Source organism: Sorex fumeus, unplaced genomic scaffold (genome assembly GCF_029834395.1).
Source record: "Sorex fumeus unplaced genomic scaffold, SorFum_2.1 ptg000061l, whole genome shotgun sequence".
Taxonomy (NCBI): domain Eukaryota; kingdom Metazoa; phylum Chordata; class Mammalia; order Eulipotyphla; family Soricidae; genus Sorex; species Sorex fumeus.
In genome coordinates, this window is record NW_026606118.1 from 27,089,602 (window position 1) to 27,113,949 (window position 24,348).

At 46.7% G+C, this 24,348-nt stretch overlaps 2 protein-coding genes across 2 annotated transcripts in view; one reads left to right on the forward strand and one right to left on the reverse strand.

Annotated features, from left to right (window-relative positions):
- Positions 1–5,990, forward strand: part of NHSL1 (NHS like 1) — a 74,333-nt gene extending 68,343 nt beyond the window's left edge. The window contains exon 8 of the mRNA XM_056126357.1: positions 5,273–5,990. Within this exon, the coding sequence (XP_055982332.1) occupies positions 5,273–5,990 (718 nt within the window). The remainder of the gene's footprint in view (positions 1–5,272) is intronic.
- Positions 5,991–12,490: 6,500 nt separating this feature from the next.
- On the reverse strand, positions 12,491–22,680 carry HEBP2 (heme binding protein 2). The gene is made up of 4 exons (XM_056126149.1): positions 22,517–22,680; positions 21,638–21,773; positions 20,260–20,440; positions 12,491–12,862 (listed from the first exon to the last, which is right to left on the reverse strand). The coding sequence occupies exons 1-4, from the start codon at positions 22,616–22,618 to the stop codon at positions 12,658–12,660; spliced, it is 624 nt and encodes a 207-aa protein (XP_055982124.1). The 5' UTR covers positions 22,619–22,680; the 3' UTR covers positions 12,491–12,657.
- Between the last annotated feature and the right edge of the window lie 1,668 nt (positions 22,681–24,348).

Sequence of the window (24,348 nt, forward strand, 5' to 3'; positions counted from 1 at the left end):
CCTTGATTCTTCTGAATCTTAGGAGGATGGGGATGAGGAAGGGGGAAGGAGATGACTCCTGCTGGGCACAGCCCTTGCTGTCAGGAGACCTTATGAGTTTTTTACAAACATGGAAAGCTACCTATGGACCAGTCCCTGGTGAGGAATGTTCTGAGTCTGTGGAATGAAGATGCATGTACTCTCTCTGCAGGACTAGCTATTTTATTACTGTTATTTATTACTGTTATGGAAAACTAAGTAAAATGCAATGTCTCTGACTACCTACACATTGCCATGAGAAAGTACAGCTTTTCCAAGAAGGAGCAAAAGAATTAAGCTGAAAGAATTACTGTGGGCTGCTAGTGCCATCTGCTGGCATAAAGAAATCATTGGGTTTACCAGGGCAGGCTGGAGCGACAGCACAGCGGGTAGGGTGTTTGCCTTGCACGCCGCCAACCCGGGTTCAATTCTTCCATCCCCCTGGGAGAGCCCGGCAAGCTACCGAGAGTACCCCGCCCGCATGGCAGAGCCTGGCAAGCTCCCCGTGGCGTATTCGATATGCCAAGAACAGTAACAACAAGTCTCACAATGGAGATGTTACTGGTGCCCGCTCGAGCAAATCAATGAACAACCAGTGGACAGTGCTACAGTGTAGTGCTACCAGGGAAAGTATTTCAGAATCGCTGCCTCGAACTGTAGTGCTTTCTCATTTCTGTGGTGGAGGGTGTGTTGGGGCCACACCTGATGCTGCTCAGGAACTACACCTGGCTCTGTGCTCAGGAGTCACTCCTAGTAGTGCTGACACCTGGCAGTGTTTGGAAGAACAGGGATCGAAGAACAGGAACCAGGGTCAGCTGCCTGCAAGGCAAGTTCCTTATTCCTGTACTTTTCTCTCCAGCCCTGCTGTACTTTTTGTAAGCCGTCTTCTTGAAGAGTGAGTGTGCTTTATTATTTTTCAGTTCTCTTTGTTATGTCATATTTCTGATTGCAAACAGCAGAGCGCTCTCACTAGAGTGTCATAAAATTCTCAGTACTCTGAACCATAATAGAATATATAAACCTTCTGTTTTCTTGCCAGCATCTTCGCCTCAGTATTTTTGTGTAACTTACGAACAGCCCTGTTTTGCCAGAATCTTTCATTACCCGGAATAAATGCCCTTTTTGTTTTCCTCCCAGAACAAAACAAGTCAATGAGTTAAATTGTCGAAAGTTATGTTCCCGGAGTGAAGGAATATGGCTCAGTGATAGATCACTTGCTCACATGTATAAAGCTCTGGGTTTGCACCCAAAAAAACAAAAATATTCCTTACCTCTTGGCACTGGTATTGGTGTAGTCTCCCAAGAGATGTCCCTTTAACATTGTGGAATTGCTTTCTTTGATCGCAGTAGAAGTGTAAAGGTAGCTAGTTATCAAATTATCTATCAAAGCAGGGAAATGAAAAATATAGCAGCCCTAGAACCCATTCTCTATACTGGCATATCTTGCGTTTACACATTTCCAGCTTTAACCAATGACACATCATAAACACTCAATAAATATTTTCTGAATTAAATGAAACCAAGTGGAACTTAAGTGGCAGGAAATTCTTCTAAGACCTGTCATCTTTTGTGTAGTATGGAATACACTGTGTTGCTAGATTCGCAGGCCTTTCTGTTTAGAACAGCAGCCCACGGACAGCCTGCATGCCTGCTTCTGAGAGGTCAGTGTCTGGTCTCAATGGAAGGCCGGCTGCTGGAGGCACAACTCACTATGTGCTTCTCCTAAAAAGATGGCAAAGTTCTACCCTGTACTTTATTTTAATTTAGCAGCTTTCATAAGGCACTGACATCTTTGTGGTTTCTCCTATTAAAGAGTTCTATTTACTGCAGATGTAGAAATTGATCAGTCTGTTGTTTTGTGAGCGCCTGGCAGAAGTCTTGAGTAGGCTGTGGATGGTGAAGGGAAAGCAAAGATGCATGTTGGTTTTTCTTTTTGTTCTTTTTCTTTTTTGGGGGGGGGGGGGCTTTTTGGAACATACCCAGCTATGCACAGGGTTTACTCCTCCTGGCTCTGCACTCAGAAATTACTCCTGGTGGTGCTCAGGCGACCATATGAGATGCTGGGAATTGAACCCAGGTTGGCCGCATGCAAGGCAAACGCCCTACCCACTGTGCTATCGCTCCAGCCCCACATGTTGGTTTCTGTTTCGCTTCATTAACCTAGTGGCATGTATCATTTAAAGAGCCATCTACCCTCTGTGATTTTTAGGGCTTTGGCTTTGGCATCGTTGAGCATCTAAGCTAATAATTTTAAAGGAAAATTATCTAAACCAAAATATAAAAGATCATAATGCAAATTAGGTCACTTTAGATTTAAAGCCAGATGGGAAATGTAGAACACCAGTTGAGGTGTGAAGTTTTTGTGTTTATTGAAGTAATTCATTTTTAAGCTAGTGTTAACTGTTTAAGGCCTTTTTATAGCCACCTTCATTAGAAATACATGTACAGACACACACACACACACACATGCACTTACATATTTGCGGAGACTTTTTCTTGTGTTTGCTTCTTATCTTAGGGCATAGTTGTTCTATAATACTTCTATAAAATACCATCACTTGTCTCAATTCTCAATTTACAACAAAAGGCCATGCTGTTTAAAAATTGTATTTATTTATAATGACTAGCTTTCCTTTGTTTCGACCTTAAAAACAAATTAAGTATGTACTTATTTATTTATTTTTGGATCTGGAATCAGACTTGGCAGTGCTTAGGGGCTACTCCCGACTTGATACTTAGGGGTTGCTCCTGGTGGTGCTCCGGGGTTCACGAAATGCCATGAATAAAGGCCAGGGCCAGAGAAGTAGACCAATGGGTAGGGCTCTTGAGCTGTCACTGCGCAGAAAGATGTCTCCTCACCACCCCCAAGTCCTCTCTGGCAAAGTTTCACTTTCTCCACCTCAGTTATTTTCTTTGAAATATGTGTGATCACACTGGCCCATCAGAAATCTTTACCAGCTCATAAATGTTGAGCTGCTGTTATTTCTGTGAGTTTAGCACCATTTGGCCGTTGAGTTAACCCAGAATATTATATTGCCCTTGTTGAGTACTGAGCAAATCATTGTACCCAAGACCACAGGTGTTCTCTCTCTCTCTCTCTCTCTCTCTCTCTCTCTCTCTCTCTCTCTCTCTCTCTCTCCCCCCCTCCCTCCCTCCCTCTCCCCCTCTCTCTCTGCCTCTCTCTCTCTCCTTTTGAGCATTATGGTTTGCAATACAAATACTGAAAGTTTTTCATGTATATCCCTTTACCTATTTTCAGCACCCAGCTCTTGTCCAAAGTGATCATTTCATTTCCAACTATCATTGTCACACTGGTCCCTTCTCTATCCTCACGTGCAGTCTTCAGACACTGTTCTGGGCCCTTATCATTTCTTCATTTCTCCTCTGTTGCTTTGGTGGCTTTTTTTTTTTTTTGACAAGAAGCATGTAGGGAAACTTGAGAGCTTTCTGTGTTGAAAGACCATGTGTAAAGACACACTAAAGACTGGCATGGTGGTGGGAAGGAAAATTCTATATTCTGTGTGTGTGTGTGTGTGTGTGTGTGTGTGTGTGTGTGTGTTTTCTCTCTACCTCTCCCTCCCACAGCCTCACAAATGCATGCCAAGTGCTTTGCCATAGGGGCTGAGCTCCATCCCAGCCCCTACGGGCTCCACTCTCAACCCTATCTGTACAATATCAGTCATCCTTTCCCTCTACATATCCCAGCATTTTTCAGCAGAAAAAGAAACATCCCATACATCTGTGTTATTTCTTTGGGGAACAGGCCACGCCTGACGGTTCCGTGGCCTACTGTTGGCCCACAGTGCTCAAAGTCACTCTCAGCCACACTCAGAAGACCATGTGGTGCGGGGGATCACACTAGGTCAGCCACACGCATGACAAGGGGCTTGACAATGGTACTGTCTCTTCAGCCCCCACGTCTCTGATATTAAATGTGAGGCATTTCCTTGCACTCAGCTGGGCTCTTCCTCACTCTGCTATGTCCCCTGCAACAGGCACCTTTGTTATCTCTGCTTCACTCTCGGGAGAGAAGCTGGGCAACAGGACCCTTCTGAGAGACTGGGTCTGGCAATACCCTCAGGAAAGTTCTAACTTCCCCCTCCCCCGCAACCAAGGCCCCTCGTCATCATCTGCACCTGCTTCCTTCATGTTTTCTCAACTAGTTCCATGTTTTTTTAAAGGATCTGCAGGTGCAGGAGGTTCAGTCTTAGTTGGAGAAAACTAGATTTCTAGGAGCTGATTTCTGCTCCAGTGAGAGCACAGGGTGGAGTGGCAAACATCTTCCCCACTGTAGTCTCCGTATCCCCAAGTCTTCCTCTTTCTAGTTGTAGCTGGCCCTTGAACCAGCCTACCAGGTAAGCCAACCTCTAGAATACTCCCTCTACTGAACCCCTGCCCCTACCCCAGTGAAATACTCTGCAACTGCATATGGTCCCCTGATCCTTGGCAGGAGTGACCCCAGAGCACGGATCCAGGAGTAAGCTGGGAATAGAGCTGGATGTGGTCTGAAAAACAAAAGTTTTTTTTTTTTAGAAAAAGGAGGATGAACAGAAAGAAATGATGGCCAGCCCTCAACAGTTCATTCATGGGCAGTTGACTTTATTTAATTTTTTTTTCTTTTTGGGTCACACCCGGCGATACACAGTGGGTACTCCTGGCTCTGCACTCAGGAATCACCCCTGGCAGTGCTCAGGGGACCATAAGGGATGCTGGGAATCGAACCCGGGTCGGCCTCATGCAAGGCAAATGCCCTACCCGCTGTGCTATTACTCCAGCCCCATGGGGAGTTCACTTTAGAGGAATTCTGTGAAAAATAGCGATTTGGGAGGGCCCAGATTGTGGCTTAGAGGTAACTATGCATGTGTGTGACCTGGGTCCCTGACAGGAGGAAGAAAATAAACCGTAGGAAAAGTCCCTGTCCAAAGTTAGTGTGGAGCCATTTGTTTCAGGTAATCCACTGAGGCAGGAGATGCCAGGTGGACCCACAGGTAGAACTGATTTGCGACTTCAAGTAGCAGACAACCATCGTTTTGTTTTTTGTTGGCTCTTTTGTTTTTGTTTGTTTGGGTTTTTGTTGTTGTTGTTGTTCTTTGGGGGTTTTGCACGGGTCTTTGTAAGTTTCCATAGTTTTAAAGAAAGAAAGAAAATCAGTGTTTTAGAAACAACTGGTAAAGAAAAGCATTAGCAGAGATGCATGGGGGCAACGAGCTGCTTGCTTGGGTTATTAACCGTCCTCCGTGCCCTCCCATCTCAGATCCAAGCGGAAAGTCCTGGGCCGCAAAGATTCGGATGACGATCACACCCGCAACCACTCGCCCTCCCCGCCCGTGACACCCACGGGCGCCGGCCCCAGCCTGGCCTCCCCGAAACAAGTGGGGTCCATCCAGAGAAGCGTCCGCAAGAGCAGCACGAGCAGCGACAACTTCAAAGCGCTGCTGCTGAGGAAGGGGAGTCGCGCCGACACCAGCGCGCGCATGTCGGCGGCCGAGATGCTCAAGAGCACGGACCCCAGGTTCCAGCGGTCCAGGTCGGAGCCGGCGCCCGACGCGCCCGAGAGCCCGTCGAGCTGCTCCCCGAGCAAGAACCGCCGTGCCCAGGAGGAGTGGGCCAGGAACGAAGGCCTGATGCCCCGGAGCCTGTCCTTCTCCGGCCCCAGGTACGGCCGTAGCCGGACTCCGCCGTCGGCCGCCAGCAGCCGCTACAGCATGCGCCACCGCATCCAGAGCAGCCCCATGACTGTCATCTCGGAAGGCGAGGGCGAGGCCCCGGAGCCCACCGCGGGCACTGCCAGGGGATGCTCGCTGGAGGGCCTGGACAGTGTTGAAAGGGACCAGGGCAGCGCGCTGGGGGCTGGGGAGCCTGGTGCAACGCTGTGGGCGCAGACGGCGCAGAGCCCTGCCCAAGGGCCAGCGGGTGGCCAGGGCAAGGAGCCGGCGGAACAGGCCAGGGGATCGCGGTGGGAGGACAGTTAGGGGCCAGAGCCCGCAGCCACCCCCCAGCAGACCTGGGGGAGAAAGCAGCACGCGGCTCTGTGGGGGAAGCCCAGCTGGTCATCTGCCTGGGTTTGCCCTGGGTCCCCCCCCCACACCCCCAGCCTTGGTGCCAGCCTCTGGGCAAGGCTGTCTGCAGAGCGGAAGAGGGATGGTTAGCACTCACTTGGCATTTGCCCTGTGGCTTAAAAGCGAGTAAGTAGAAGCTTAACTTCTGAAAGTGCTTCCTGGGGAAGAATTTTTTTTTTCCTCTCATTTTTCTTTGGCTTAGTGCTAGGTATGTGTGTTCATGTGTGTAGGGGTGTGTGTGTGTGTGTGTGTAGGATTTTTGTGTTGGGGTGAGTGTGTGTATGTGTGTGTATAGGGATGAGTATGTGTGTAGGATTTTGTGTTGGGGTGAGTGTGTCTGTGTGTATAGGGAGGAGTGTGTGTGTGTAGAGATGAGTATGTGTGTGTAGGATTTTTGTGTTGGGGCGATTGTGTGTGTGTGTAGGGTTGAGTGTGTGTGTAGGGTTTTGTGTACGGGTAGTGTATGTGTAGGGATGAGTTTGTGTGTGCGCATTTTTAAATGCTTCTTGGTGTTATAAAACACAGTGTATCTCTGTGTTAAAACACACACACACACACACAACACACACAAACGCTATGTGTGAATATAGAAAGACGAAGTTAAGCTAATTAAGAGTAAATGGAGGTGTCCAGACTGGGTGGTCATTGCTTCTGTTCTTGGAAATTAGAGAGTTCCAGAAAAAGGGAGAAGGCCGTTTCTTCTAAGCAAGAGCTGGTAGGTTTGCTGTTCTGACCGCTCTGAACACAAGGGTGCTTCAAGGTGAGCCATGTCATGGTTAACCCAAAACTTGGGGAAAGGGCTAAGTGACTAATCGGTTCAGGTACTTTTTTGGGGGGGTTGGGAGGGGGGGAGTCTTTGTTTCTTTTTTTCGAAAAAAAAGACAAAAAACCATGGCGGTTGGCAACGCTGCTGCACCGTCTCTCAGAGCCTGCTGCAGTGTTGTACAGACACACAACGTTTAGCCTGATTTTTAGGAAATGTGGGGTAATTTGTGAATGAATTTCCTCCCTGGGCAGCAGCTGAGGCCTTGGTGGAGAGCTGGAATGCACACGGACACACAGGAGGCGGGAGTGGAGAGAGGGGAGAAGAGGTAGAGATCTACTGCTGGAATTGGTTTCCTGCTAATTAAATAAAAGTTATTTTTCAGAATTAAATTTGAAGACTTGCACTACAGAACTGTGGGTGGCGTTTTTTTCTTTTGCGTTTCTTTTTCTTTTTTTTTTTTAAACCAGAGTTTAAACTTCCATTTGGCAATTTCTTACCACTTGAAATGTCAACATTTGCTAACTTTTGGATATCTTTTCGATTACACCAAAGAAAAAGTGATGGCAATTTTTCTTCGACTGCCTACAGTACCGTGTCCTCACTTAGAAAGGTTTATCAAAATCTATTCTGTGTTATCTCATTTGGAAGAAAAATGCTGAATAGTTCTTGTTAGTCAAATAAACTGATTTAAAAAAAATTGGAAGGGCTCAGTGATTAATTGGCCCTGGGATGATTTTTAGATTAAAAAGAACTTTTTGCATCATTTTGTTTGTGTGTTTTTATACATTTTTTAATAAACAATTGAATTGGCGAATTAACCTCTAAATCTCCTGTTAGGACATTAACGGTTTTAGACACAGAGGGTGGGACTGTGTATTTATTTTAATGTCATAGTTTTCTGATTGCTTCCCCCACTCTTTCCAACTGCTATATACTTTATTTATTGGTTAAATAAAATCAGTCTTGTTGTCTTCTTTAGAAGAATTTAAGATGACAGTCCTGAGATTCTTGGCTTAATGCAGTGACATTGCCTATTGTCATCATTTTTGGCATGGAAACATCTGAAAGTTGGGCTGCATCAGCCATATCATCAGGTTTTATACCGCCATGTGCCATGTACTGACACTTTGGTCAGTGTCTATGATGGCCCAGGTGTGTGGTAGGCAACACTATTAGGTTGAAGTCCACTCAAGCTCTTCACTTAGTAGTGAAATAATGATATATTTCTCAGAGAATATTCTAATCAATGAGGTATAGATGTACATAGTTTCCCCCTTTGTGATATGCCTTTAAGATTTAAAAAATAATAACCCTAATGAATTAAGTTTCCTTCCCTTCTGAAGAAAACAAAGCACTTCTTTTCACACCTTCAGAATCACGACCTGTTATTTGGCCAAAGGAAAGAAGAACTTTGTACCATATGGACCAACTGTCTACTGTCTACACTGGGCTTAAGAATCTTTTCTTTTAAATTCTAGAGAAGTGATGTTAATTTTGGATAGGAAATCTTCTCATGCCTCCCTAAAGGAGATTAGAATGTATGTGGAGCTCAGAAAATTTTAATATATAAATAACTTGTGTTGAAGGGAAGATAAGCAACATCAAGACTAATTCTATAACTATTTTTTAAATCCCCCTTTTTACAGGAAAAGAAATATACGGTTTTTAAATTTGCTTTGAATAAAAAGTTATAAATACCTAAACCTTATTTTGTTTTGTTTGTATGTGCATTTTTAAAATTTTATTTTAATGAATCACCATGAGATACAGTTACAGACTTACAAACTTTCATGATTACATTTCAGTCATACAATGTTTGAGTACCCATCCCTCCACCAATGTTCCCAGTATCCCTCCTGCTACCCCCATCCCTATCCACCCCCTGCCTCTTGTGGCAGGCACATTCCCTCTTACTCTCTCTCTCATTTGGGGTGTTACGGTTTGAAATACAGGTACTAAGCCATCACCATGTACATGCATTTTTAAGTAAGGAGCTAGGGCTTCTCATCCAGAACTGTTGGGGGCTTTGCTGGATACCAACAGAACAGCAGAGGAGACCAGGAGGCGTCTGTGGGCGGTGGGAATCCAACAGAAAGGAGCAAGAACATCGCTGACACCGGATGGTTCCGTGTAAAGATTCTATGGAAAAACAGCTCTAAACAAAGTCCTAAAATTTTTGGAATAAAATTCCAGTAAGGCACTGACTGCTAATTTACAAGATGGTTTGTGGAAAGTTGGGAGAACTTTTCACAGGCAAGGGTATGATATCAGAAAATAGCAATCTAAACTCATGACATCATTAGCTTGGCTAATCTGTCCTCTCTGGGAATTGGCTCCCAAAGACAGACTCTATAGTATTTAAAACACATATCTAGGGTAGTCTTGATAACCCTCTCCAAATCCCAAGACTGAATATGAAGATGAAGGCTGAATACCCAAACCCAGAGCTAAATAATTTTCATTTCCCCTGCTGCTACTCATCCCTAGGGGGGGGAGAAAAAAAACTTGGAAAGAAGGTTCCAGAGATAGAATCATCTGCATTCCACAGTTCAAACCCTTAACACTACATATGCTCCCTCAGGCAATGCTGGGGGTCACTCTGGAGCAGAGAGTCACCACATAAAAGTAAAGTTGGGAGGAAAAAAACATTTTAGTCTATCTGGTGGAAGCAGCCTCAAAGGTAGTCTCATTTCCGCTCTTCTGTTTCTGAAGAGTGTTAATCCAATGTGTTGCTACTCAGGGTTATAGAGATAGTACCGGGGTTAAGACACTTACCTTTCACGTGGTTGAACCTGGTTTGATCCCTGGCACCACACATGGTCCTCTGAGCGCCACTGGGTGTGCGCCCCTCCCAAAGAAACCACTGCTTCTCATGGGGGAGGGGCCGGGAAGAAGGGGAGTATAGATGAAGGGACTGCTAGTGCTTGGTGTCTCTGCTTGGTATTCAGGGAATTGGTTTTAGGAGCTTTGCAAAAACCAACGTCCAAGGACGCTCAAGTCCCTTCTATAAAATGGCATGGAATTTGCATAGAACACACATCCTCCCATATATTTTAATCATCTCCAGATTACTTGTCACTCCTAATACAATGCAGATGCTCTGTCAATGGTTGTTGTATTCTAGGAGGACATGACGAGAAGAAAAAGTCTACATATATTCAATACAGAACCAACCCTCACAACTAGGCCAAAGAACACAGTAGATGTTTTTCACCTGAGCCTGGTTGAGGTCAAGGATGTGGAACTGCTGGATACAGAGAACCGACTGGATACATTTCTTTGGGAAATCACAAAGAAGAACAAAAAAAAAAAATCTCTGTCCTTCAGCATTCCCACCAACACTAAGGCAGGTGTTCAGGAGAGGCCCAGGAGGCGCTTTGGTGGGTTCTGTTTTACTGTTTTCAGTGTATCAGTAGTGGGGTGTGAATTTTGCTGAGATGTTATCATGAAATGTATACAGGGGGTTAACTGACTTTGGCAGATATTAGGAGATTGTTAGGGGGCAAGGGAGGGCCTTTCGAATAACATAGACCTGGTCCTTAAGGGAAGTTCTGGAATAATCTGTTTAGTTACTCTCATCTCATGGTTTTGTTTGTTATTGTTTGGTTTAGATTTTTGTTTTGGGGCCACATGTGGCGGTGCTTAGGGCTCACTCCTGGCTCTGAGCTTAGTGATCACTCCTGGCAGTTCTGGGGACCAGATGTGGTGGTGAGATGGGGGGTAGAACCTGGGATGTCCACATGTGAATTAAGTGCATCAAAGGTTAATAAAGGCTGAAGGACTCCTAAGTAGAAAAATGTAGGTGAAATGTAATGAAGGGACTTTCTTCGAAGTTAGTTCCAAAATGCTGTGTAGTTCCAAAACACTGTGATTTGGGGGTCACACAACTCTGCTGGTTGATGCTGAGATGGAGCACAAAAGATGTATGGAAAGTGACTCTTTTGAGAGACAAAAGGGAAAGAAAGCAAGACCCGAGTTGGACCCCAGAGTTGTCAGAATGTCCAGAGAAAGCCACTGCCTACTCACCAGGAATCCCGGGGAGAAGAATGCTCATAAGGACAGCCCCAAAGCAGTCAAAACTGGCTATGCTTTTGTATCGTCATTTTAGTCAGTCTTTGACTGGAAGATGCCAGAAAAATGCATGCCATCAGTTTCCAGTGCCTTGCGTAGTCATAGGCTAGCTCGTTCCTGAGAAGAGTATGCTCTTGACATCTCCAGTAGACTTTAAAGAAAGTCACAGCTGGAGCTGTCAGTTAACTATACTCTTAGCAGCTGGGCAACTGGTACTTATCTGAAGGTGCTCTGAGTGGACATATTTCCCTGTGCTGGCTACCTCATCTCCAAATCCCAGAAAAGATATTTCTGTTATTTGGGCAAAGTTTACAAATTTATATCCATAAACTGACTGCTAAACTAGATATCTTCTTCTTATTATTATTATTATTATTTATTATTATTATTTTAGCCTTATTATTATTATTATTATTTTAGCCACGTGCTAAGAAAGACAAGTAAGGAGAGGCTGCTAAAATCTCAGGGCTGGGACAAATGGAGATATTACTGGTGCCCACTTGAGTAATTCGATGAACAACAGGATGATAGTGATACAGTGACAGTGATTTTAACCACACCAAGAATGTTCAAGGGCTATTTCTGGCTCTGTGCTCAGAAGTGACCGCTGGTGACTCTTAGGGGACCATATGTGGTATTGGGGGCTCAAGCCAGGATCTGCCACATGCAAGATACATATGTTCCTAACCCTGATGCTTAGATCCTGCTAACCAGGATAGGCCTCTCTGGTACCTGAGCTTTGACAGTGGAAATGTCTTTCAGTTCCCACGCAATTTAATTTGCTCCTGGTTGAACTCTATTATTCCAAGACCTGGGAAGTCAGCAGGTTTGCCCAGTGGCTGGGTCCCATGGCACAGCTCTCTAGCTCTGCAAATGGGACAGGTTCTAGTTCCTGTCTTAGCCCACCCTCGGGCTTTCAACTGACTGGTTTTTTCTCATTTTCTAACTCTAATGACTCTTCCTCTGAGAGGCCTTTCCTGATCCCCTCCTTTGATGTCCAACACATTCTGTCCAGCCATGCTCCAAGCCCCCATTTTATTGTATTCAAGCTCTCTTCTCCAGAATGTAAACTCTGATGGGGACCTGGTCCATTCTGCCCTCGGCTGCATTCTCAGGAGGAGGTAGATTAAATAGAACTGAAAAAAGGCAATGTTTGATTTGATGATTATGATATCTAAAGATATATTTCTTCTCCCCACCAGTTTTTTAGCCCCCAGAACACTATAATTGTGCCCGGAACATAATTATCAGATATTCCAAGTTAATGAAAACCAGTGAGGAAAAAGCAAAAGTTTTAGGGAGTGAAGTGATTGCTAGCAAGGAATGGATGAATGCACTGAGTTTAAGTAAATTATTTTGGGGGCAGTTAAAAAACATCACACCAGAGAGTAGCCAAGCATGTGGCTGATCCTGATTTAACCCACATATGGTACCCTGAGCACAGAATCAGGAATAAGCCCTGAGCACAGCTAGGTGTGGACCTTCCTTTTTCCCTAAAAGAACCCACATAATCAGGGGGAGAGATATAGGACAGAAATTAAAACAATTAAAACAATTAAAACAACTTACTAATATTGTCCTGATATGTGTATCTAGATAAAGCATCCAGCATTCCAAGGCACATTGGAAACAAGCTTAATTCATAGCAGCGCGTTCAGGTAGAGGGACTAAACATACACTTTACATCTAGGTAGGCTGATGTCTCTATTAAGCTCAGCTTCTGCGATGGAACCTTTCATTTTCTCATTCATTTTCCTCCGAGGGGGAGGGTTCACTTTTCTGGATCAGCCACACTTCATTCTTTCTGTTAAGCAATTTGAAAGGACTGTTGTAGCCTGCAGTGTAGTAAACCTTTTCGTCGAAAACTTTTCCTTCTTCCCTCAAAATGCTTGCTAAAGTCAGAAGTTGTTCTTGATTCTTTTGGGCACTAGAGAATCCATCAAAAGACCTAAAAAGGAGAAAGAAAATAAGTCTGAGTCATTCAATTCTTTATTCTTTTTTTATTTTGTTGATTAGGTGGGCACGGTCACGGTCCTCCCATTGTTCATCGATTTGCTCAAGCGGGCCCAGTAACGTCTCCATCATGAGACTTGTTGTTACTGTGTTTGGCATATTGAATATGTCATGGGTACCTTGCCAGGCTCTGCCGTGCGGGCGAGATACTCTCGGTAGCTTGCCAGGCTCTTTGAGAAGGGCAGAGGAATCGAACTCGGGTCAGCCATGTTGGCCGCTTGTAAGGCAAACGTCCTACCGCTGTGCTATTGCTCCAGCTAGGAGGGCACATCAAATGGTATTCAGGGATTACTTGCAAGCTCTGTGCTCTGGAATTTCTCCTGGCGCCACGCAGAGGCCCACATGGTATCCAGGAGGGAACTGGGTCAGACTCGCACCATGCAAGTGCCTTAACCCTGGCACTATCTTTTCTGCTCCCAGGAGAGAACTGAAATGTGGTGCAATGTCAGGCTGAAAACAAAAAAGCAGGAGGTGCTGCCTGAATGTTGGATCAAGTGTAGCTTCGAGGTGCCCTTGTCTCTCAGCTGCTGAACTCACCTTCCACTTCCAGGGCTTCTCAGTCCCATTGTGACCTCCACACACTTGGGGGACCCAGGAGGGAGTGTGCAGCCCATCTGCTGGCAAGCAGATTTGGAGCTGCCCCATCTCTGCTCCTCAAGCCTGAGCCTGTGTGCCAGTCACCCGGGGATCTTGCTAGATGCCAACTCCAGAAGCTGCAGTGACATCTGAGTGACGGCTTGCTAACAGTATCCTGCTAATGCTAATGGTGGTCAGAGAACCAAGTTGACATTTTTAGGGCCCCTTCCAGACTTTCAAGTTTCTACTGAACATAATTTCTTTCTTCCTGTCTTTGGAAAAAAGGGCTTGCCCTTCCTGATGGGCTGGAGTGATAGCACAGCAGTAAGGCGTTTGCCTTGCATGCAGCAAGTCCAGTCGAGCCAGATTCAATTCCTCCACCCCTCTCGGAGAGCCCGACAAGCTACTGAGAGTATCTCGCCCGCTCGGCAAAGCCTGGAAAGCTCTCCGTGATGTATTCGATATGCCAAACACAGTAACAAGTCTCACAATGTTCCTGGACCCTCTCGAGCAAATCGATGAACAATAGAAGGACAGTGACAGTGACAGTGACAGTGACCCTTCCTGATTACAGATTTATATGAGATTATTTTTTGGAGTAGGTAATGACTGGGGGTGTACCAAGAATATCAGGGCTAAATCTAAAATACAAGAACAAGACATGAAATATGTAGGATTGAACTCAGGGCCTCATACATGTGCTGTAGCTAACTCCCTGGCCCAGTCAGAAACTGCTTTGATGCCATGAATATAGTCTAATGGAAAAGATAAATCTTTTAGCATCTTTTCTCTCTAATGAACTGAGATGAAGTCTAACAGAGACAGGATCAAAGCTCTATGGTAACACAAGGCAGGATTAAACTGCGATGGAAGAAGGGGGTCACTTGAGTTGAGTCTGCAGTAGATGATGGTTTTTTTTGGAGCAGAGAAAGAGGAGGAACATGAAAAGGAAAGGAAGACCAAATATCAAAAACCCTTTCATTGTGAAGCATCAGGTGAGGTGAGAAAGCTGAGTGTGAGCTAGAGGGGGAGAACTTAAGACCTTCTGAAATTATTCCAAAGGCTGTAAGAAGTAACTTGATCATAGCGGAGTTAGTGTATAGGCGGAGACAGAAAATAGGATGGAGAGAAAGAGGCAGTTAGAAAGTTTCTGTGGGAATGAGGAAGAAAAGACAGTGAAAAGAGCCAAAAGGGGAAGTTGGGGTGAAAATTTAAGTATAGGTTTGGAAGTATATAAACAAAAACATCGAGATATCACTCTGACCTGGCAGAGCAGCTGACAAATTTGATTAATTTTATTTTGAAGATTAAGAACAGAAAACAGGGGCCAGAGAGATAGTATAGGAGTTAAGGCACTTGTCTTGTAGTAGCTGACCTTGGTTCAATGTCCAGCACTGGATGGTCCCCCCAAGCATTGCTGGGAGTGACCCTAAAGCAGAACCAGAGTGGCCCTGGAGTAGAGCCAGATCACCTCCAAAATAAAAGAATAGCAAACAAAAATATTCCTGATAAGTTGTATGATTAAGTTGTATGATTAAGGTGCCAATGAAAGTACCAGTCCTTTCACTAGAGGCACAATATAAATTGTCAAAGGAACAAACCATGTATGTTTTATTCACTCCCGTCAGCCAGTCACCTAGAATCATACAGTACCCTCTGAAATCCTTGCTAAGTATAGAAATCAAGATTTGCACACATATGTAAAAAGAATCAAAGGTAAATTGATGAAACTTTGTAGTTTTCATCGTAGCGACAATACAATTCAGAACCATGTCACTTTTTAACTTTATTTTTTCCTTAATGAGAAGCCAACTCTTAAGTCTTGAACTGCCTGAAGGGAATTTATTTTCTGATCCTATTAGGCTGAAACCAAATCTTGAGCTCCCTAATTAGAAACCCTCTTTTGTTGGGAACTGGAGTCATAATAGAGAGCACGGTGCTTGCCTGGATTATATCCCAGTACCCCAGATGGTCCCCTGAGCTCTGCCAGGAGTGATCCCTGAAGAAAGAGCCAGGAGTTAGACCCTGAGCACCACTGGGTGTGATCCACAAACAAAAATAAATCCTCTTTTGTTCTCTGAATACAATGCTCTGCAATTATCTATCTACAGCATATTCAGTGAATAGACATATAATGAAACTCCTCCAACCAACCTGCCTTGCCAGGAGCTGAAGGATATGGACAGGATTTGCAAGACAGAGACTAAAATTGGTCTTTAATATTTAGGAAAACAGAAGGACAGAATGGCGGACTCAGTAGAGAAACTGAGGCAGGCCTCAGAGGTAGGATGGGATCTGATCCAAGTGCTGAATGACGAAAGTGGGCTTTCAGGAAGAGGAGAAGGGGAGCCAGAACAAGCAATAACAACCATGTTCCCATTCTGAGACATGTGAATTAGCTTGTGATCTGCAGGGCAACCCATGAGAAATGATTGCGCCATGAGTACCCATTTTTACAGTTGAGATTTTGGAAAGAGTAATCCGAGTGAACTTGCCTGAGATGGAAGGTAAAGAGATGTAGAGTACTGTGGTTTGGTGAAAGAAGGGCAATAAGGTTAATGGAGTACAACCCACTGGGAAGACAGAATTGGGCGATACTGTAAGAGGCACTATGGAGATGGAGAGAGAGAACCCATTACCTATAGGAAGGACGTGAGACAGAGATGGGTTCAGGTGCTTGCCTTGCATGCAGATGACCCCAGTTCAGTGCCCAGCATAGCATATAGTCCACCAAACATCACCAGGAGTGACCCCTGCACACAGAGGGGTAGCTCCTGAGCACCCCAGGTGTGGCCCCAAAACAAAAACAAAACAAACAATCTCCCCTCAAGAAATTTTGCACAATAGGAACAATCTGAATTTTACCCTGAAACAAGAAGAAACCAACACATTTTTAAACGGTGTAACAGGTTGGAGCTTTTGCTACTGCTGCTGCTATTATAAGAAAGACAATTGGTCTAGTGTGGAGAAGAAAGAAAGAGAGGGGGGGACAGAGGAGTCCTTCCTGGGAGGCTCCGGAAGTGGACTAACAAGATGCACAGCCAATAAACACCCTGGAAGCTACTGAGCCAGGCTTTGTGCCACACTCAGGGATATAAAAGTGACTTCCATGTGGTCTATGTGAAGCAGAGAGCCTGAGGATGTCGGCAGCAGTGAGGACAGAGAGACAGAAGTGGAGTCCGGCATTCTTTCCAGGAATAATGGGCCAGATAAAGGGATGGGTGTCAGAGGTGCTGCCAAGGGGCCCGGCAGGTCTGCCATCAGGCGGCTGATGGTAGCCACCACAAGGACAGGGCAGGGTTGGAAGCAGCCTCCTGTTGTATGAGTTTGATTCCAATCCCCACAAAGAAATGCCCACCGCCAAGGGAAATCAGTTTAAGGAATGCAAACACAGGTCACTGTGGACAGATGACACAGAGCACGTCTAATGACACAAGAGTCATAAACGGCAAAGGGACATTGACAGTGATAGTGGGGTGGGATTGGACAAGGGGAGGGAGCAGAGTGGGAAGGGAAGATGTGACAGGTGCTTGGCACTTGGAGAGTAAAACAGAGGACCAAGAGGGTGGGCCGAGTTGAGTGATCCAGGACTGCTGCCTGGGTCACCTGGAAAGGACAGCAGGTGGAAGGGCAGGTATGAGGAGCAGGTGGGACTGGAGCACATTGCGGGCTGTGAGGACTCTATGGGGGTAGACGAAGCAGAGAAAGATTCTTTTAACACATTAGTGCCAAAGAGAAAATAAAAAAAAAAAAGGAGCAATAAAGGTCCTCTAGGGGCTGTAGACACATGCAAACAGTCATTTGGCACTGTCTTTAATGAACTCACCTGATTCTGTGAGCCAGGGCCAGGCCAGGAACTGCAGGATGTGGCCCAACAACTACCCCTCAGCCACCCACAGTTGGATAACATTGGGCTACCCCTGCTCCTCCCACAGGGAGCTTAGTTTTATTGAGTTACTCCCACAACAGTGCCCCTGAGGCACACCCAATTCCATGAGGCACCAATAATCCTATATTGCTTTTTCTCTTTCCTTTATGTCATTTGCATGATGTATTTAGCAATGTCCTGTTTGTATAGACACAGGAAGACAGTTCATGCTATGCCTTGTATCATGGGAGTTAATTGACTCCAAAATACTATTTACTTCTGGGCACCCATATTTACTTGACTTAAGTCTCAGTTGCCCTTAGTTTCCAAAAGTAGGGTCCTGATGAGGGAATGGATGGACCCAGGGCAAGCTGTGAGCAACCATGGCATCAAAATGGGCCAGGCCACACACCATAATACTCAACTATAAGTTAAGAGCATGGTCATGGACAAACTCTGTCATGACCCAAGAAGAAGCAACTGAATAAGGACTCTGCTGGGGTTAGGAAAGACTAACCTGGCCTGAGGACTGTGGTCTGGAATATATAGCAATATGTCCTCCCGGACGAGAAAAGTGCAGTCTCTGCCCCCGCGCCTGGGTGTTCCTTTCCGGAGTCCCTTGGAGGGGAGCGGGTTGAGCTTTCCTCCCCGCCCCGACCAGGGCTACGGCAGCCGGAGACCTCCAGGACCAGCCACCACCATGCTGAGACCACTCTCCGCACACCTGAAGGTACTGGCAGAGGGACAAAGCCACGCGGGTTCCGGGGCCGAGACCTCCAAGCCTACTCGATTTGGAGTCGAGCATCTTCCACCCAGATCCTCCAAATTCCAGTAGGCGGGGGTCACACCCACCACCTGGCCCCCTGGCGCCGTGTAATCCCATCAGCGGCCAAGACTCAGAGACTATAAAATCCAGATCCCGGAACCATCTTATTATCTTATTATCTCATTCCTACTTTGGACAAACTTGCAGGCTATCGAATGTAGCCTGCCCACAGGGCAGAGTCTGGCAAACTCCCCGTGGCCTACCAAATATGCCAAATACCAGTAACAATGATGGGTCTCATTCTCCTAAAGAGCCGTGAATATAATCTCAGGGCTAGGATGAAAGAGACGTTACTGGGGCCTGCTCGAGGCAATCGACGATTAACAGGATGATGAAATGAAAATGAAAAAATGTCCTCAGGAAGAGCCAACCTTTAAGCTTGATATATTGCTTACTGTGTTCATACAAAATGACCAGAAATATTATAAGTAAATTTACTATGATTGTTTAAATGGATTACTAGCTGAGGAAAGGAGAAAGCAATACACCCTGGATAGAATCCTGCCCTTGAGAAAATCTCCTACTAATCTTAAGTGCTGAACCTCAGAGGAGATTTTTGTCCTTGAGTTAATCTCCTGAAGGAGTGGCTTTACCTCTGTTTGTTGTTATGATAATGTTCAACCCCACCTTTGTGTATCCCTATCCTTCATGATTTCTATACAACTATGCTGTAAGGGGAAAGAGGGGACTAGAGGTTGAAGACTAGAGGAGGACAACGGGGACTTTGGGACTTTGAAGACTTGAGGGTTTGTGAGGATTAGAAAGTCGACGACTAGGAGGATGAGAACTGACACTTTGGAGACTTTAGTACTTTGAGGATATGAAAGAGGAGGACTAGATGGCAACAATGACCGGAAGTAGACAATTATAAAACTAGAACTAGACCAGGAAGAATAGAATGAAGTAGAGGACTTTAAGGTCTACAAGGAGACTAGAATGATGGAACTATGATGACTGGGACTATGACCAAAACTATGATTGCACCGTAAGGGGAGAGATTGGATTACAAGGGGGAGGAGAAACAAACTGACTGCCAACCAGTCTGAGGCCCAAGTCCCAGTTTCTCCATTTTGTCATCCAACTATCTGTTGCCTGTCATCTGGCTTGAGGAGGTGACTCTCTGCCACCGAATGCTCGAGTCCCCTGCATGCCCACAACATCTTTCTTTGAAAACTCACAACCCACAAAATAAATGAGAATAAAGCAAAATCCTCTGGTGTGAGACTCTTGGCAGAGAGAGAGAGAGAGAGAGAGAGAGAGAGAGAGAGAGAGAGAGAGAGAGAGAGAGAAAGAGAGAGAGTGTGTGTACTTTAACAAAGAGAATTTAATCTAAGGAATGAGAAACAGCTAACCGATACTCATATTAAAGGAACCGAGAATCTAACAGGCAGAGTAGGCAGCGACAGTTCCTGTTCCCTGGCAGAGGACACAATACGAAGAGTTTGGGGTAATCAGAACCTAGAATCTGGAAGGAAGGATACAAGGATACAATGGACTGGGGTTTCTTTCTTTTGTTTTGTTGTATTATGAATGTTTTTTTTTTTTTTTGGCTTGGGGACACACGTAACAGTGTTCAGGGATTATTCCTGGTTCTGTGTTCAAGGATCCCTCCTGGTGATGCTTAGGGGATCATTTAGGGCACTGGGGACCGAACCCTGTCAGCCATGTGCAAGGCAAGTGCCCTACCTGCTGTACTCTCCCTCGGCCCCATGTACTGTGTTTTAAAGGACTTTTTTATTCTTGTCCAACTAGACAGCAGGTAAGAGCTGCTGTTTTCTCACGTGTTTTGGGAGCAACTCTCTGTATCCTGTCTTATTTGAAGAGGGGGCGGACAGGGAGCGGGGAAGGGGGGGATCACCTCTTCCTTAAATGAATTGATTATACATTACAACAGACAGACCCTCAGTAATATAAAACTAAACCAGAGGGAAGACACACAAAATGCATTCGACTGGCTTTCAGTGAAGGGTGAAAAGCCGACTGAAATTGCAGAGGAGTGAGCCGGTGAGAGCAGGCAAGGAAAGCCAGCAGTCAGCAGGGCTATAAATTACCCACCACTTACCGTACAAACACAGTCATCCCGGCCCTGTCTTCAATGAAGACATCTGACTCCGAGGGCCTGGGCGGATCAGATTGCTGCTCAGAAGGGATATACAGGGAAACGGTAATGGTAGACTGGCTGAAGGGCCCGGCCCCCGGCTCCACGTAGCTCGTCACTGGAGCTGTCATCTTTATTTTCATCTCTGTGTCATAAAGATACAGTCAAATACTGAAGAGACATGAAAGCAGCTTTAGGGTACTTATGGCTACATATTACAATGGAATCTATTAATTCTATCATTTCTTTCCCTTTGGGGGAGGAGGGTTGGGGCATATTTAATGGTGCTCAGGGGTTATTCCCAGCTTAGGACTTGGGATCATGCAGTGCTGGGAAATTAAACTGGGCCTCCAGCATGCTCCAGTTCACTGTGTTATCTCCCCGGCCCTTGAAACTATTATTTCTGAATCTGACTTTCCTGATTTACTTTATGCCACTGATGTAAATATTTGCTCCTGTGGATGGGATGGGGGGGGGGGGGTATGTGGGCCACACCTGGAGATGCCCAGGACTTCTTCCTGGCTCTGTGCTCAGGGTCACTCCTGGCGGTGGTCAGGGGACCATATGAAGTACTGGGAATAGAACTGAGATCAACAAATGAAGGAAAAAAATGGGGGGAAGGGAAGAAATATATGCCAGGCAAGCGCCTTATCTATTGTACTATCTCTCTACCCCCAATTATTTGCTTTTAATATAACTGTCATTTTGATAAAATAAGGTCTTATTTGGGACTGGAGCAATAGCACAGCGGGTAGGGCGTTTGCCTTGCGCATGGCCAACCCAGGTTCTATTCCCAGCAACCAATATGGTCCCCTGAGCACCACCAGGGGTAATTCCTGAGTTCAGAGCCAGGAGTAACCCCTGTGCATCAGCAGGTGTGACCCAAAAAGCCGTAAAATACAAATTAATAAGGTCTTATTTGATAAAAATAAGGTTTGATAAAATAAGCAGTTTTTTGTTTTGTTTGTCAATTCCAGAGTTTTAGGAATGGAAGGAGCAATTACAGACCAGTATTTACTTTTACAATTTGCAGTGGGTCCTTGTCCGCCAAGTGAACAGAGGGCACGTCAGCAGAGGCAAGAAGTTTTGTCTGGAGGCCTAAGATTGTTGCACCTGCCTGAATCTCTTACCCCATCATCAAATTAACTCAAAAGCATTAGCCAGGAAAAGTTGAACGCCCGCTCAATTACTCCAATAGAAACAGAGAAACAGAGGCTTGAGAAAGCTTTGCAGGGTGTGAGCAGAGTGGAACCGGGGCTTTTCTTTAAACAGCCCAACGTCAATAGGAAGCCCGGGAGTCACTCAGGAGCCTAGAGTGCCCAGGGCAGCCGACTGCCTTCACCTTTGTCGTTCCTGCCTTGAATGTAGCCGTGCAGTCTGGTAAAACCTGTCTGGATGGCAGAATCCCAGTCCATAGACTCAACCGAGGTGCTGACCCACTTGGCCGGTCCATAGTGTCGGATCTCGTAACTTCCGGGCTGAAATGGAACACAGCAGTCCTGGGGACATGGGTCTGGACCCCGAGGCCAGTCCATTTAGATAAAATAAGGTCTTATTTGATAAAAATAAGTTTTTGTTTTTTTAAAAGACGCCTGGCTGGGTCTCGGGGATCCGCCCCGCGGTTCAGTCCACTGCTCACGTCCTTGGAGCACCAACGCGCGCGGGCTCCCTGGGCCTGCGCGCACTTGCATCCCCCTCCCCTTCCCCCGAATGGAAAGGGGAGGGGGCGGAGTCGGCCCCTCGGCTCTTAGAGACTGTCACGCCCCCTCCGCCGGGATGGTCCCACCGCAGATCCTGGGGTGCAATCCAGTTCTTCCCCCCTCTGCCCACGCACTTTATTTTTAATTAATTTATTTATGGGGAGGGGGAGGGTGTTGGGGGCCACATGCTCAGGGCTTACTCCTGGCTCTGGGCTCAGGGGTCACCCCTGGCCGGGTTCGGGGAGCATCTGGGGTGCCGAGGCTCTAATTTACCTGCAGTCTTTCTTTCCGGCCCTCCCCTCTTCAACACTTCTCTCAATCACAAAGAAGAGAAGCTGAACTGGGACAGGCCGTGAGGTCGCGCAAAAACTAAGGAACTTTGGGGTTTAAGAAGGCAAAGGGGGTGCCCAAGGCCCGCCGCCCGCTTTCTTTCGGCTTCCTTTCTTTCCACCTGAATTCGGTGGGATCCGCGGCCTCTCCGCGGGGCGCACACCCTGGGGGTCCCCTCGGGAGGCGCCTACCTGGGTGCCCGCGTCCTCGGGCGCCTTCCACGCCGGCGTCTCCAGGGCCTGGGCCTCCGGGTCCTCGGCCGCGCCGGGGTCGGGCTCCACCACCTCGGCCATGGGCGGCGGGGACGCTCCGCGGGGGGGACGAGCACCCGGGAGCCGCGCGGGGATGCAGGGGTGCGCGCTGGCCCCGAGTCCCCGCCCCCGCGCTGGCCCCGCACGCGGCCCCTCCCTCGGCCGGGCGCGGCGGGACGAGCCGGAGACGGGCCCGGGAGGGGGCGCTGCGACCCCACAGGCACCGGATCGCCACCCCCGTGGGATCCCGGGGTCCCACCTGGAGACCACAGGTGCAGAAACCGCTTGGACCCGGTCTTCTTTGGGGGTTCCCTGCCGCCGACCCCCCCCCGGACTCCGTACCCCTCAACTTGTTTTTGTAATTAACCTGCACGCAGGGCTGGGGGGTGGAGGCGCGCGGCGGGCGCGGTGGCAGGTGGACCGAGCAGCTGTGCTGGCGGGGTTCTGGTGTGACCGGTTCCGGGACTTCTCCTGCACGCCCCACACCTGCTGGAAACAGGTTCTGCAGACCCAGTCTGTTTCCCTGGACCAGCGCGGGCAGGCAGGCCCCTCGTGGGTGTACCCAGCGAACAGCAGCAGCGGGGCGCCTGCTCACCGTCCATGAAATTTATTATTTTACTTTTTTAGATTTTTTTTTAATTTTGTTTTTATTGTTTTGACTTTTGAGTCACACCCACTGATGCACGGGGCTTATACCTTGAGTCTGCGCTCAGGGGTCACTCCTGGTGGTGCTCAGGAGACCATTTGGAGTCCCGGGGATTGAACCTTGGTTATGCTCCATGCAAGGCAAAGTCCTTATTAGCATTTTTTCTTTCTTTTTTTTTCTTTTGGGAGTGCACGTCTAGCGGGATTCAGGGCTTACTCGTGGCTCTGAGCTCAGGGATCACTCCTGAGGTGCCTGAGCCGACCCAGGTTGGTGGTGTGCAAGGCAATATCCCCAGCCGCTGTGCTATCGGGTCCCAGTGTGAGTGGAGTTCATCAATATGACGGTTGCTACTGGAGGTCCAACCGAGGCCAAAGGTCCTCATCACCCCTAGAAGGTGGTCTAGATCCCATCATCCCTCTGGGCTCTGAACAGGACCGATGGAGATGGGTGGGACCACCATAGGTCCTGGAGAGTTCCAGGTCTTTCCCAGAAATCCCAAGGCTACTGAGTCATCCTGTGAGATTTAATAGGCTGTGCTGGAGGACAGAGAAAAAAAAAAAAGCAAGGACAGCAACCAGACTTGTGCTGAATTTTCTTTTTCTTTCTTTTTTTTTTTTTTTGGCTGAGATTTACTTCTCTACCTTCTCTAAGTTTATTAAGATATGATTTACAATGCCAAATAATATGCCCATCTGAAATGTACCACTCAGTGGTTCTTAGTGTATTCAAAGTCCTGCAGTCATTATTGTCACAATTTTAGAACCTCATTATCAGTTCCTCAACCCCACCCCAACCCTCCCAGATACTCCATACCCTTTAGCCTACACACACACACACACACACACACACACACATACACAGACACACACACCTGCCCCAGTGCGTCATCCCTCAGCCCAAAGAAACTGCACACCTACCCTCCGTGTCTAAATTTGTGGGTTCTGCACCTCATATGAATGGGATCATATTGTCTCGTTACATGGGAGCTGTTGTACCAGACCACCAGACACTGGCTAACTTATAAAGGCAGAAATTTAGTTGTCTTGGTTCTAGAAGCTGGCAGTTGGAGATCATGATGCCAACACAATCAGGCCTTCCTGAATGGCAGACCACCAATCTGAGTCTT

Bases quoted from the DNA above. Each gene is read 5' to 3' on its own strand.
- HEBP2 (XM_056126149.1), bottom strand. From the start codon at position 22,618: ATGGCCGAGGTGGTGGAGCCCGACCCCGGCGCGGCCGAGGACCCGGAG. The intron at 20,441-21,637 runs GTGAAGGCAGTC...TTTATGACACAG, and splicing joins TCAAGGCAGGAACGACAAAG to AGATGAAAATAAAGATGACA. The intron at 12,863-20,259 runs GTAAGTGGTGGG...TCTCCTTTTTAG, and splicing joins GGGATGACTGTGTTTGTACG to GTCTTTTGATGGATTCTCTA.